General features: G+C 51.2%; 1 protein-coding gene across 1 annotated transcript in view; it reads left to right on the top strand.

Moving 5' to 3' along the window:
- ANGPT4 (angiopoietin 4) overlaps positions 1-13,806 on the top strand; it is a 40,857-nt gene that overhangs the window by 14,889 nt on the left and 12,162 nt on the right. The window contains exon 2 of the mRNA XM_077832150.1: positions 13,236-13,391. Within this exon, the coding sequence (XP_077688276.1) occupies positions 13,236-13,391 (156 nt within the window). The remainder of the gene's footprint in view (positions 1-13,235; positions 13,392-13,806) is intronic.

Genomic DNA, 13,806 nt, shown 5'->3' with positions numbered 1-13,806 from the left:
CACAGTTAGGCCTTTTGTCCTGGGCTCCTTACTGCCAATACAGCACGAATGTCATTCCACCCTGGAAGAGGGGAAGCATCCTGCTCCTCTGGGGTGCAGTCACTTAGCTGTACAAAATGACCAAGCACATTTCAGCAAAGGACATGGAAGCATTTGCAGAGGCACCAGCCACAACATCTCAGCCTAGTTTGTTGCTTCAAGGCAAGTGAAAGACAAACCACTCCAGGTTCTCCACTCGGGCAACAGGCTGGAGAATGGGGCCCAAGAGCTGCCAAGCAAGGGAACTCACTCAGCACCATCCTGTCCCATCTTTGCAGCTTTTGTGCATTTCCAGTTCGGCCATGCCCTGTCTCTGACCCTGCAGCTGTCTCAGCCCTTTCAGCTCCGCTGAATCCTGGTGGAGAACTTTGTTGTCCCGCATTCCCTCTTGGCCTTCCCTGCTTGTTGTCTGGTTTCTTGGCTGGCCAGCAGCAATTCTCTCTGAGGTTCTGAATCTTGGCAGAGCTTGTGCTTGGACTCCAAAGTCTGCCTTGACTGCAGCCCAACCCTCAAGCCTAAGGACAGATTCTGGTGTCCTGTACGCTCAGGGACTTGGGAAGGAGTTACTCCTGATTTACACAAGAAGAGCTGGTGGAACCAGTAGCTCGAGTTCAGCAACCGCGGCACCAATCCGAGCTCTAAAAAGAGTAAACAACAACTTCTAGGTACCGCTCCCTAGTGCACACGCAGCAACCTGCTAGCACGAAACTAACTCTGAGTCCCACTTTCTCGTGGTGGGGAGTGTTTCGTTCAGCGACGTGTACCCAGCTCCCGTAACTCTTTGGGTGCTATAGGCACAGCTTCTGAAGTATCCATCTAAATTGTAATCTGGAAAATTAAGCACCAAGCAGATTCATAAGAACATAAAACCATAAGAGCTGCCATACTGGGGCAGACCAATTGTCCACCTCGCCCAGTAGACCAGTGCCAAATGTATTGGAGGGAATGAACAGACCAGGACAATTTCAAGTGATCTAGCCCCTGTTGTCCAGTCCCAGCTTCTAGCGTTTGGAGGTTTAGGGACACCCAGAGCATGGGGTTGCATCCCTGACCATCTTGGCTAATAGCTATTGATGGACCTACCTTCCATGAACCTAATTCATAGCATTGATAAGTAATAATCATGATAATCAAAAGCCAGTTTTCTCTAACTTCCCCTTCCACTCTCCACCTGCCAAGCACCCATCTTTGTTCCCCTTCCAGTCCCCACCTGCAAGACCACTTCCTCTGTGAAGCCTTCCTGGGCTGGGTGACACCTCCCTCCTCCCCCCACTCCCTTCTCTCTGTGTTGTTTGCCTTGCACATAAACCCTGCAGTATCGTAATGCTCAGACCTGCCGTCTGATGGTCTTCGCACTTCGCTCCATCCTTTGGCTTTTCTAACTCATTGTGATCAGTGTGTTTCATTGTTATATTGTGGCAGTTCCGTGCTGATTTTTACCCTGGGTTGGGTAAAAACAGCCTGGATCTGGGCCCGTTGTATCATTCCCTTTGCCCACCACACTTGGTATTGTAACAGAGGCAGCTAAGCCATTAAGCTTGTCTCGGATGCTACTTCCCTTTCCAGTCTAGACCGTTTGCTGCACAAGTTGTTTCCTTCCACCCAGGTCAGTTCCCTTACACCTTTTGCTCTACTCTTTCACCGGGTGCGTGATGTTCTAGAATCTGCTTGAGATCCTACATTCATAACCTTGGTTTGTGACATCAAAATTATTCTGACTATAACCAGCTGTGATGACCTCACTTGGGAAGGATCAATAGGAGCAGATGACCTAAGACACAAAGATCCTGTTGTCATGCACCTGAGACTCTTGGATTAATTCACTATTTTTCCTTTTTCTTATCTGCTCCTTTCTCCATCACTGCTGGTCCCTTGGTCACTAATCTTGCCTGTGACCCTTCTCACATGCAGAGGGAAAGCAGTTTGACATGACAACACATGAGCCATCTGTGGTGGGTTACGGGAAGGAAAGGAGCCCTTTGCAGGAAAGGGGAAATTTCTATAAAAGATTCTCTTACAAGGAATCTATAGAAAGTGAAGGAAATATTCCCTCTGCACCAGGAACCATGCCTCATGGAGCACTGGGAACAGAAGAGCTGCCATTACTCATATGAGAGCAGCTTGCTGAAAGTAGACAGACGCTGTGCCATATGAGACTTCTCTGCAATCTTCAGCTGGTGCCCACTCACCTCACCCAGCTTTGATTGGCAATGACACGGTGCATTAACTCACCGCAGCCTAAACAAAGTCAGACTGGAGCAAGAGAAGAGAAGAGAAGAGAAGAGAACGCTCTGATGCAATCAGAGGGTTAGACTACATGACTAGATGACCCTTGTGTAGTAGAACACAAACTCCATTGGGCTAGTTTTGGGGGGGGGGTTTCAGATAGGCTTTCCCAATTGGTGGGATTTATGCACACTGGCTAAGTCCACCATTTGGACAGAGATGCATTATAATCTGCTCTTGCAATTTGACTGTTCCACTAGCAGTAAGGAGCGTAGAGACCACGGATTGCTTCTTATCCTAGAGTGGAGAGTCATAGAAATGTAGGTTTCAGAGAAGCAGCTGTGTATATTTCCCCATGTTAAGTATCCTCACACCTTCTTGTCAACTGTCCAAATGGGCCATCTTGATTATCACTACAAAAGTTTTCTTCTCCTGCTGATAATAGCTCATCTTAACTAATTATCCTCTCACAGTTTGTATGGCAACTTCCACCTTCTCTGTATGTATATATAGATCTTCTTACTATATGTTCCATTCTATGCATCCGATGAAGTGGGCTGTAGCCCACGAGAGCTTATGGTCTAATAAATTCGTTAGTCTCTAAGGTGCCACAAGTCCTCCTGTTCTTTTTATACCAATGTAGGCAACCAACCAGTCATGGACAATACACGCACGCATCGTCTGGCCTCTTCCAAGACCAGCAGAACTGGTACAAGGCCAGATCTAGCTCCTCTGACACTGAATTGCACCTTCCCCCACCAGTAATACCTTTTAAATGAATTCCTGTCCACTGCCTTGCTTCTTAAGCGGTTACACAGGTGGCAGGCAGCATTATGGGGAAGGGTTCGTGTCTCCTACTTACCCAACAGTATCTTGGTGAGAATTTCCTGCTGCCCAGCTCAGCACAAACAGTGCCTGACATCCAGGCAAAGCATAGTATTTTGGGCTCAAATGGACAAAGCCTCCAGGGAGGTTCTGATAACGCGGTCCTACACTTTTGCACTCTCCCTGGCTTCTCTGCAGCCAGCTGTAAATCAGTGAGAGGCTCTGAAATTCTGATGCAGCTGATCCTCTCCGGCTCTGGTGCCTTGGGAAATGCCCAGTGGTGCTCAGGGGCAGATCTCTCTCAGGCAGGAATTACACTGCCCAGGAGAGCCACCTATGTCAGGTTCCAGGTTCATGCTGAGGAAATCCTGAGAAGCCCCCAGCTTTGTCCCTCTGTTCCACATTCTTGCTCGTTTTTCTGCTTCCAAGAGTGACTGCTTTACAAAAATCCCACTGGTCGTTTGGTTACTGGGGGCACCACGGTGAGGGTGGCACCATGTCTGTGCCAGGGTTTGCCAGGATTGATTTAGCATTATTGACAGACTAGGCAGAGAGTTCTGACCTGCCACTGAGGTGCTTACTTAACAGCATCTCGCCGGCAGACCTCAGCCCTGAGCTAAAGGGCCCAGCTCCTCCCAGTGAGGGAGAGGAATTCGGTGTAAAATCCTGAGCTTTGGTGCATGGACCCGCCAGTTTGCCCCAGCGGCTTTCAAAGGCAGGGATCTTAGCCTGCAAGGGTAGGATGGAAATTCACTCTCCAGGCTCAGTTTCTCTACTGTCCTCTCACCTCTGGCATGTGCATGAAAGAGCCTTTTAATGCATCGCAATATGGAGTTCCTGAATATCCTGAATACCCACCCATACCCCCTGCAGCAGGCACACAGCAGCGAAGTGGGTGCCAACAGGAACATTTTGCTTCTGTGATTTTACTTGAGATTTCTTTGTATAGGAAAACGTGCAGCGGAGCAAGAGCTGAATGAGACTGAGTCAAGTCTCATACTGTGTTAGCCGGTTATGGCTACAGCTGCCTGCTTAGAACAAGGAGTTGTTTCCATCCTCTGCGAAAGCATCTGAGCTGGTTCTGCAGTTTGACATGCAGACCTGGAGTGGTGGCATACACCCATTTCTGGTTCCCCAGCTCCTCCCTGGAGCGAAGCGTCAAACTGTGCCCAGGGTCAGAGTTTATCCCTGTGGGCTGTTGGCCCTTCACTGAGTAGGTATTCCCCAGATTCCTGAAACAGACACCAGCCAGTACGTGTGCTGTCCTCTCCCCCAAAATCGCACCGGGGCAGAAGCCAAGTGTCTCCCCCAACTCCCCACTCTGAAATCGGCCATTGTTTCTGCCCCACTGGCTTTTACCATGTGGACTTATTGTGCTTCAGCTAAGAGAACTGTTTATTTAAAACCCCAAACCAAAAACTCCCTTGCTCTGTGAAGCAACAAGATTAATGATGTGGTTGAAGGGACTGTCTCCAGAAATCATTCAGCTTCATTAAATGTTTTCCAGACATGGCTCTCCGGCTTCTCTTTGCTCCCTGGCTATAGGAAGCTTCTTCCCCCTTAGAACGTATGCAGCCTGGGGAGGCCTGTCCAAAAGTAGTGGTCCGAGAGGGCGTCCCAGTGGCCGGAGTTAACATCGTTCTGGGATTTCAATAGCTTCTCCAAAAACAAAACACCCCTTTGCTCGTGTCCCCAAGCTCCCCCCGCCCCGGGATTCCAACGTCCCCTGCAATGGATATTTGCAGAGGGATATTTCAGCCCAACAAAGCAGAGAGCTGGAGCGGCTGCCAGCAATATTTCTTCATGTAAAAACAAGTGCAGAGGGCTCAAAACAGAGAAATATTTCCCTCACTGCAGCTGCCATGTCCTCTCCATTCCAGCAAGTGCCGGTGTAACGCCTGCTACCAACTCCTGACTGGTCCCATCTCTTCCCTCGGGGTAACCCTTCCCCAGGGGAGCCGAGTTCACTTAGCGTCCCCCCCTCTTCCCACTGGCTGGACAGGGACAGGAGATGGCCGGGTGACTTTGCCCAAGATCACACAATGAGTCAGTGGTGTGGACAGGAGGGCTGGTTCTGGGAGAATAAGACCCCATCTTCTGCCACCCAGCTTTTGGCCATTTCCAGACCTGAACTAGAAACAACCCTCTATTAAAGTTCTGTGATTTCACTCCCGGGTTGCAGCCAGGGCTGGAGGCAGAAGTGTTGAAATACTGCAAGCAAGGATACTCTCTCGCTGGTGCTGGGCGACTCACCAGGGCCCATTTTCATGGTCATTCCCAGGCCAATTTTGAGGACTCAAGAAGTCCAGAGAGTTTATCTGAGCACCTGAACTCAGCCTACTAGCAGAGAAAGGACAGATCTCGGTTATGATGCACCATGTAATTCTTCCTAGCTATCTGGCTGGAAAACTAATTAACATAGTCTCTGCCTCCCAGAGTCACCAGGTAGGAGCGGTTCTAAAATCTGGCCCAGACTCTACCAGGATGGAGGGGACTGCTGACTACGCTGCAGGGCTTGTGGTCCAAACATGTTGCACTTCACCCATCAAACTGCAATGACACAGGCAGGATCAGAGCCCCAGGGAAACTCCCATTCAACAAGTCCAGGGGAAATTTTCTAAAGCACAGATGGGAGTTTGGCACCTAACTCCCAGGATTACTATTCTTTATTTTTGGCATTGCCGTAGTGCTCCGGGCCCCGCGGCACCAGGCGCTGCACAAACACAGCCCCTGCCCCAAAGATGATCTAAATAAATCCCATCGACTTTCAATTGATCTCTGCCATTGCTCTGCCATGAGAAGTGTGAACAGGACAAAGTAGGGCTGATCCACCAGCACCCAACTTTCCCCGTGTCCAGCGGACGTCCCTCATGGATGAGGAGGAGGAGGAGGAGGAGGAGGAGCTGGATGAAGCTAAACCCAAGCACAGTGGAGGCTTATGCTAATAGGCAGAGGGGAATATTTAGAAGAGTTTGCTGCCACCAGACCTCCTCCAGCCTAGGTCATCTGTCCCCAAGTTTTCAAAGAATCCTGCAGCATAGGGGTCCCTTTAGGCTCAGGTCTCTCCCATCGCATTGGCTGCCACGTGCTTTCTGCAGTCTTGTGGCTAGCTGGGAGATTGCATGCCGGCCTGTGGGATGATGACCAGGTCTCAGTCAGACACATGTTCATTACTGCCAGGCTTAGGTATTGCAATGCTGTGCAACTTAGCTTTAAAGCATCTGCCTGGAAAGAGCTGCATTTGCTGCAGAATGTGGCAGCTGGTCGCATCCTCGGCAATACGACTGGGCTCCCGAACTTATCTCACCCTTGGAGGAGGTTCACACGGCTGGTTCCCTATTAAACTCCAAGTCAGGTTTCCGTTCTCGGGCCTGATTTTCAAAGCCATCCAGGGACTGGGCTCAGGATACCTAAAGGGCCAGCCCATCTTCCAGAGCCTTGACTGCCCTCAACAGCTCTGCTCTGCAGAACCAATGGGAGATTCCTTCACAATACCCTGAGCCTGCTAGTCCCCCAGGCTATCCTGTCTGTGTGACTTTGCAAATCTGGCTCTCTCCCAAGAGAATTCCCTTTGCCTTTTTCATGAGCTCTGATTCCTTCCACACCAGGGTAGAATTCCCAGCTTTGACCACAGCTGGGTCGAACACATTTCAGGTTTTTCCTTCCCTTTGGCCTCGTAACTTTGTGTATGATGTGTCGCTTCTGATCACGTCCCTGCTCGAAACGTGCACCCTGGAATTCATTTGAATGGAAACCTCATGTGAAATCCTCCTAAGAATAGAAAGCATTCAGGAGAGGCATTTCCCCAACGGATTAGGAAAGAGGAAGTAACATCGGATTTTTATTTGTAGCACAAACTCCAACCTTCTTCCCAGCTTTAAAAAGATCACCACAGAGGAGTGATGCAGGCATCAGAGATGTGGCTGCACCCTCGTTCCTGGCTGGATCGTGTACAGCTGTTCAGTGTAAATGAGCTTCTTTACAAGGGGATTAAGAGATCTGTGACAGTGCTGGCCAACAGACAGACAGCAGGTCAAATATTCAGCATATGAACTTTCCACACTCCCTTCCTCGGCCCACAGCCAGCTAGAGAGCTGGGAATGACTCCGAAACTCACATGGAGATGAACATGTATGGAAACACGTCAAACACGCATGGAGACATGTATATTTCATCCATTCACCGCATGACACACATACATATGTGTGCGCTCAGCATGACGAGCGCCAGCGGTTTATACATGACTGAACTAGAACTGGAATGAGGTGCCTTAGCGCTGTCTAGCTTGGGTTTATTCACACTGGTCTAGGGACACCAATCTAGTTAAAAGTCACCCCAGCAAACACTCCAGTTGCCCCAGGGCAGTGTCTCCGCATTAGGGGTTGGCCCAAATATAACAACGCTGCTAACACCGGTGCCAGTTTCCCTGGTCTAGACAACCCCTTGGCTCGTCGAATGGTCTCCCAAGGAAGGTGGTGGAAGTTGATTTGAAAGAACAAGAGGAGACGTTCTGTACGGAATGTCCTGCACCATCCAGAGGTGATCAGGCTGTTTTGTCAGCTCTGAGTTCGTGTTTCCAAAATAGAGTCTGAGGTGGCTAGCTGCTTGATTTGCATATGCAGATAATAAACGAACTTGTCTTCCCAAAGAGGTTTGTAGTTATGTATTGAATGAGTTTCACCACACCCTCTTCTGCAGTAGGTAAACATTATTTCCCCGTCTCAGCAAAATGGCTAAGTGACCCACCCGGGGCCACACGGGAAATCAGTAGCAAAGCCAGGTCTACAGCTCAGGGGGCCCCCCACACTCAGTTCTGTGTCTCTCCGTCCAGCTGCCATTGTTTGGTGAGGATTCAGGTGCCCAGATTTAGTGTCAGCGTTTGTGACGTTGGCCCAATCAGAGCCTTTCCATTTCCGCCTTCCATGTTCCCAGCCCCCGGCCAGCCGTGACTCCTGCCACTGCTCCCACCTCACTGAGACACAAAGCAAAATATCCCGGATGAAACCCTGGCCCCATTGACTCAATGTGGGGGTTGCCACTGACTTCCGTGGGGCCAGGATTTCACTGCAAGTGTTCAGTATCTTCTGTCCGGTGAGGCCAAGGGGTCACTTTAGAGAACTGACATATTTATTTTACATTGGCAAAGACCATCCAGTGCCTGCGGGGCTGGTGTCACCTGATCTTGAGTGGCTAAAAAAAGACATTTCCCAGCTGTTCCCAGAGCGATTTCTGTTTGTTTTATTTTCCCCAAATAGATCAGTCACCAGTGAGATGCAAGCTAGTGGCTCCCCTCCTGGAGAGTTGCTGTTCTCCCCTGCACCAGAACCAGGGCTGCAGTGTGCATGACGCAAAACAGAGCAGCCCTCTGGGACTTCGCTCAGTCTAGCTCTCTGTGGCGTGTCACTGGATCCGAGCGCAATAGCGAGGGTCTGCCACTCTGCATCTGCTTAACGGACGGGGGACAGAAAAACTCCCGCCTGAGGGGGGCAGGGTGACTGGAGGGCACTTTGGCCTGCTTGGGGCACATGCTCTGGGAGGAGTGAAGAGAAGAGTGGGGCTGGCTTGATTAAAGAACAGGACAAGAGGGTTGGGGAAATCTAACCGGCAGCTTCTCCCCATTGAGCTGTAGCACAGATTACGCCTGGTCGTGTCTAGATTGGTTTGTCTGGTTCTTCTCTTTAGACTTAACAGCGCCCGGCAAAATGGAGCCCTGATCCCTGACTTGGGACTCTCGGCGCTACCGTAATACAGATCCCAAATAATTACTAACAGTGATGGCGCTTGTTGCATAGCAGCCAGTTCTGACAGTGCATTATCTACTGACATCCCACATCTGCTGTATCTACTTCCGTGAGATTTCTGAAAGGAACCCAAGGGAATTGGGTCCCCAAATCTCATTGAATTTCAATGGAACGTGGGTACCTAATCCCCTTAGACTACTTTGAAACCCCCAGTGACAGGCATTTTGAATGCACCCCTGGGTGTAGAACTCCCCTCCAGCCCTGGAAACCCTGGCGGGCCAGTCCTCCTGGTGATTTCACAGCACACACTCTGCCGGGTCCTCTCCCGAAGTGACTTTACTAGCATGTCCTCTCTGGTGAGCCACACCCGGGCAGAGGGGCCTTCCCCTGCTCCTGGCTCAGCCTTTTATCCCAGCTGGTGAGCTGATTACCTGGTTAACTCCTTACACCCCCTGCAAGTGACCGTGATCCCCGCTGTCCTTCCAGACCAGTCAGACTGCCCAGCTCCCTTCCACGCTAGCCAGACTCGGTGCTGTGCCTGTTGTAAGGGACCAGGCTGCAGGATCCCAAAAGGGGTCTGTTTAGAGCTGCCAACACCACCCTGTCACAGGTGTCTAAGAGCCAAGAATCACTAAACAGTAGACAGGGAGAGATTGTACCATCCCCTGCCTGTCAGCTCAGCTCCCAGTACTTTGATGTCATAGGTGTCCTTTTCTCATTTCCACTTCTTCTCCTATCTTCTCTTCATTGCCCAGGGCAGAGTGATCAGGGAAGGTTTCTACCAAGAGGTCGCTGGTACATTGCGCAATGAAGATGGGAAAGCCGAGGGTCAATCCCATTTCTTACAGTCTTCCACAATGTAAATAAGTGTACGGTGGCCCGGCTGGGTGGCTCCCTCTCACCTCCAAACGCCTACAGAGAATCTCCTTGAAAAAAAGCCCCAAAATCTCCTTGGTAGTTTAAGGCAAAATCCAGCACTTCCGATCAAACTGGAAATGAAAGGGTGAAGAGCAGAGAGAACAGTCTGAACTGCATCTCCGAGCTCCAGCTGCACAATTGTCTTCTCTTGTTCTCAGATCACCAGTGGAGGAGAACAAGCAACATAAACAAAACATTCCACACGCCGCTGGCAGGGAGACAAAAATAAAATATACCAACCTCCTCGCCCTAAATAACGTACGTTTAAATAAAGAGTGTGTCTAGCCCTGGCTGGTTTTCTGGTCATTTAAACCGTGGTGATCCAGGGAGCAGAGCCCTGACTGGGTACAAAAGCCAAGGTCTTAGCAAGCACTTCTCTTCCACATGTCTACCATGCGCCATGTTTCAGCAAAGGTCATCGAGGCCCTTGGGTTCAACGTCAGCCACAGTGAGCCCTTCGGCTGGCTTCTCACTGACGCCCCCCCCACGCATTATTATTGTTGTTAGCATTTGTATTGCAGGAGTGGCCAGCAGCCCCAACCAAGGTCTGGGCCCCACTGTGGTAGGTGCTACCGAGCTTAAATTCAGCCAGCTTGTCCAGGGCAGAGCTCCAGTAAATATTTTCAAACCCATGGAGCCCCAGCATGCCCTGTGGGGCAGAAGCCCAGAGCCTCGGCACTTCCTGCGGGGCTGAAACCCCAAATCCTGGCGCCTCCCGCGGGCTGAAGCCCCGACTCTCCGGGAAATACTTGGTGAGAATTTACGCCCTGGTGTTGTACATAGACTGAATAGGAGACAAGTCCTTGCCGGCAAAGAGCTCAGACTCTACATACACGAGGCGGATGAAGTGTGGGTGGTGCAGCAGAGACCCATTCGGTACGTCTACACCGCAAGTCTCAAAGCCCGGGTCGCCAGACTTGGTCTCCCGCACTACCATCAGCTGTATAATGTTACGGCTCTGACGCCCGGGGAGGGAGGGGGGCTCCAGACCCCAAGCTGCAACATCCACACCACTGTCTTCAGTGCAGTAGCCCGAGCCTGTCGACCCAGGCTCTAAGACTCCTTACTGCTGGCTGTGTAGACGGACCTACAGGGGGAAGAGACTTGTCCGAGGTCAGCCAGGATAGAACCCAGATCTGAGTCCCACGCCATTGCCCGAGCCACTAGCCCACGCTGCTTCTCTGTCCACACACGTGAACACCAGTGGGAGCATCTCCGCAGAACTAAGCCAGCAGAGTTGGTCCTGTTGGAGCTGGGCACAGTCAGCAAAAGACAAAAGCAAAAGGGTGGGAGGTGAAATTCTGGAGCTTCTGCTCATCTGTGCCTGGAGAAGCCGCCTTTTATTTTAATGTTGTGCGACCCCCTGTTCTCCCAGCTCTCTTCAGGAACACTCTCTACCTGCAGACATTTGGTTTAACACACACATGCGGAGGCATGCCGGGAGCCCAGTCCACGCTATTCCCGAGTGATTGGCGCAGTCCTGCTGTGAGTCAGACCCATTCCCCTGCAGCAGGAAGCTGCGCTTTAAAATTGGATCTCTCTCTTTTCTCTCTCTCTCTCTCTCCCACACGCAGGCTGGATTGTTTTTAAAAAGTTGGTGGTGGAAGAGGAAGGGGAATCACTGAAATATCATTAGACAACCTGGAAATAAACCCTTCTCCCAGGGACCGTATTGAAAAGAAAAAATAATGAAACAAGCAAGACGTGTAGGGAAAGGCCATAAATTCACGGCGTTGAAAAATCCGGGTGTGGAGACTGCTGATGGAGCAGCACGGGAGCCTTGAGGGCTGAAATCCCTGTCCAGCCCGCAAGAGACAGTGGCCCTTCCTCGGTAGTCGGTGAAGTGGTGCCTCCGTATGGCCGACCCCAAATGTTCAAATATCATGAGTCAGCCCCCCGCCCCCGAATCATGAGAGTTAAAACATCGTCCATTTGGTGAGCTCTGTCTGTCTTCTGGCCTTTGCAGCGCTAGGGTTCCTGTTTCCCAGCGCAGCTCTGCAAGCTTAGCTCTCTCTCAGCCTGGCCAAGCAAGCCTGTCATTTACAGGGGGGCCAAATATGAACTGCTTCGGAGAGCCCAGAATCACTGCAGGTGGCTACCCAGGCCTTGGTCTAAAGGTCTTGTGAACGCAGATCCAGCTCTCTTTCCAAGAACCCCTGGGGATGCATTTGCATAAGTGGACTTTTGTTTTCAACTCATGTTTCCGAATTGCCCCACTCGAGATGGGGAGCCTCTGGCTCCAGCCGCCCCGAGAAGCAGGGACGCCGTGCCGTGAGTCTGCCATAGTAGCAGGACTCTGCACCAGCATCACACGATGCCAGGATGGGGCAAGGGAGAGCCCAGGGAATCTGACATCTCCTGGAGAATGCCATTGCTGGTGTGCTTCCAGCTTTCCACAGGCTTGTCGATGCTGGGCCGGGGCCCCAGCTAGTGCAAATCAGCATAAGCTCAGCTGTGTGGATTTCAGTGGAGCTGGGCTGAGGAGGGTCTGCCCCACGTGAGTTTCACGTGCATCACATTGGTTTGTGGGGGCCTGAGCTACAGATGTGCCGAGTGCCCACAGTGCCAGATGACGCCAAGGACGGCCCCAGGCCCTCAGCACATCTGATCCTGCATCCATCGAACCCCGTTACCGATGTTCCAAAGGCATGGAAGAGCAGAGCCTTCCAGTGTGTCAGCCGGCTAATGCAGAGTGTGAGCACGGGCGGGAGGGGGATAGATCTGCGATCACAAGTGCGCATTCCCTCATTGGTGCAGAGAAGGGGCCCTTCTTCATCACTCAGATTAGTGAGGGGAGCAGGGCAGGGAGAGGTTTTAAGGACACAGCAAGTCTCCAACAATTCCTGAGCCAGAGAATCTTGGTGAGATTAATTTCTCCAAGGGGACCTCCTCATGCCAGTAGGCCAGGCTGCGGCCAGGACACACTGTCCTCCTGATAAACATCAAAGGGCAAAGTGAGTTTATGCCAGGGTGAAACGCTTGCAACAGCCCCATGTTCTCTCCTCCCCAAGCCACCATTCTGACCAGTAACACCAGGGCTGGCTTAACACCAGCTGGACGGCAGGGAGTCAAAGGTGTTTCACCGGAGACGGGGCTGGGAGTGATTTCAAGTTGCAGTGGGGGAGGTTTAGATTGGATATTAGGAAAAACTTTTTCACTAAGAGGGTGGTGAAGCACTGGAATGCGTTACCTAGGGAGGTGGTAGAATCTCCTTCCTTAGAGGTTTTTAAGGTCAGGCTTGACAAAGCCCTGGCTGGGATGATTTAACTGGGAATTGGTCCTGCTTCGAGCAGGGGGTTGGACTAGATGACCTTCAGGGGTCCCTTCCAACCCTGATATTCTATGATTCTATGATTCAGAGGGAGGGAAACATTGCTGCCATAGAATGAAGAGAGGGAGTGTCTGTGGCAGGCTGGGCTGGGGATAAGGAGAGCTCTGATACCATGTAATAATAACAGACTGCTTCCCCTCCCTCCCCTGATCTAGCTGGAGAGCTACGTGCAGATGAATGTGAAGTCTGAGATGGTCCGGATCCAGCAGAATGTCGCTCAGAACCAAACAGCCGCCATGCTGGAGATCGGTACCAACCTCTTGAACCAGACGGCGGAGCAGAGCAGGAAATTGACGGTTGTGGAAGCCCAGGTACAGCAGGAGCATTCTGGGAAACAGCTCATACCAGATACACACATGGCTGCTCTGAGGGAGACACGGGGCCTGGCTCTAATCCAGCTCTGCCACTGACTCCCTGCGTGATCGTCCTTGGGCAGATCACGTCACCTCTTGCCTCAGTTTCCCTACCTGTAAAAGGGGGATGATATGTCCCCAGTCTTCCAAAGGAGTTGCAAGACTTAGTTCAGTCACATTTGTAAAGAGCTTTGAGCTGCTTAGATAAAGGGTGGGGGTGAAGTGAAAGCCATTTTATGTGGCTCCCAGGACTTTCGCGTGGCTCCCCTCTGCAGCGTGCAGGATTCGGATGGCCAGTGGAGCAGATCAGTCACAAAGAACTCATGGCTCACGTGCCTTATGGGTGGGCTGAGATTTCTAAAGGGATTTGGCT

Source organism: Eretmochelys imbricata, chromosome 13, assembly GCF_965152235.1.
Source record: "Eretmochelys imbricata isolate rEreImb1 chromosome 13, rEreImb1.hap1, whole genome shotgun sequence".
Classification (NCBI taxonomy): domain Eukaryota; kingdom Metazoa; phylum Chordata; order Testudines; family Cheloniidae; genus Eretmochelys; species Eretmochelys imbricata.
This window is presented reverse-complemented; position numbering and strand designations above follow the sequence as displayed.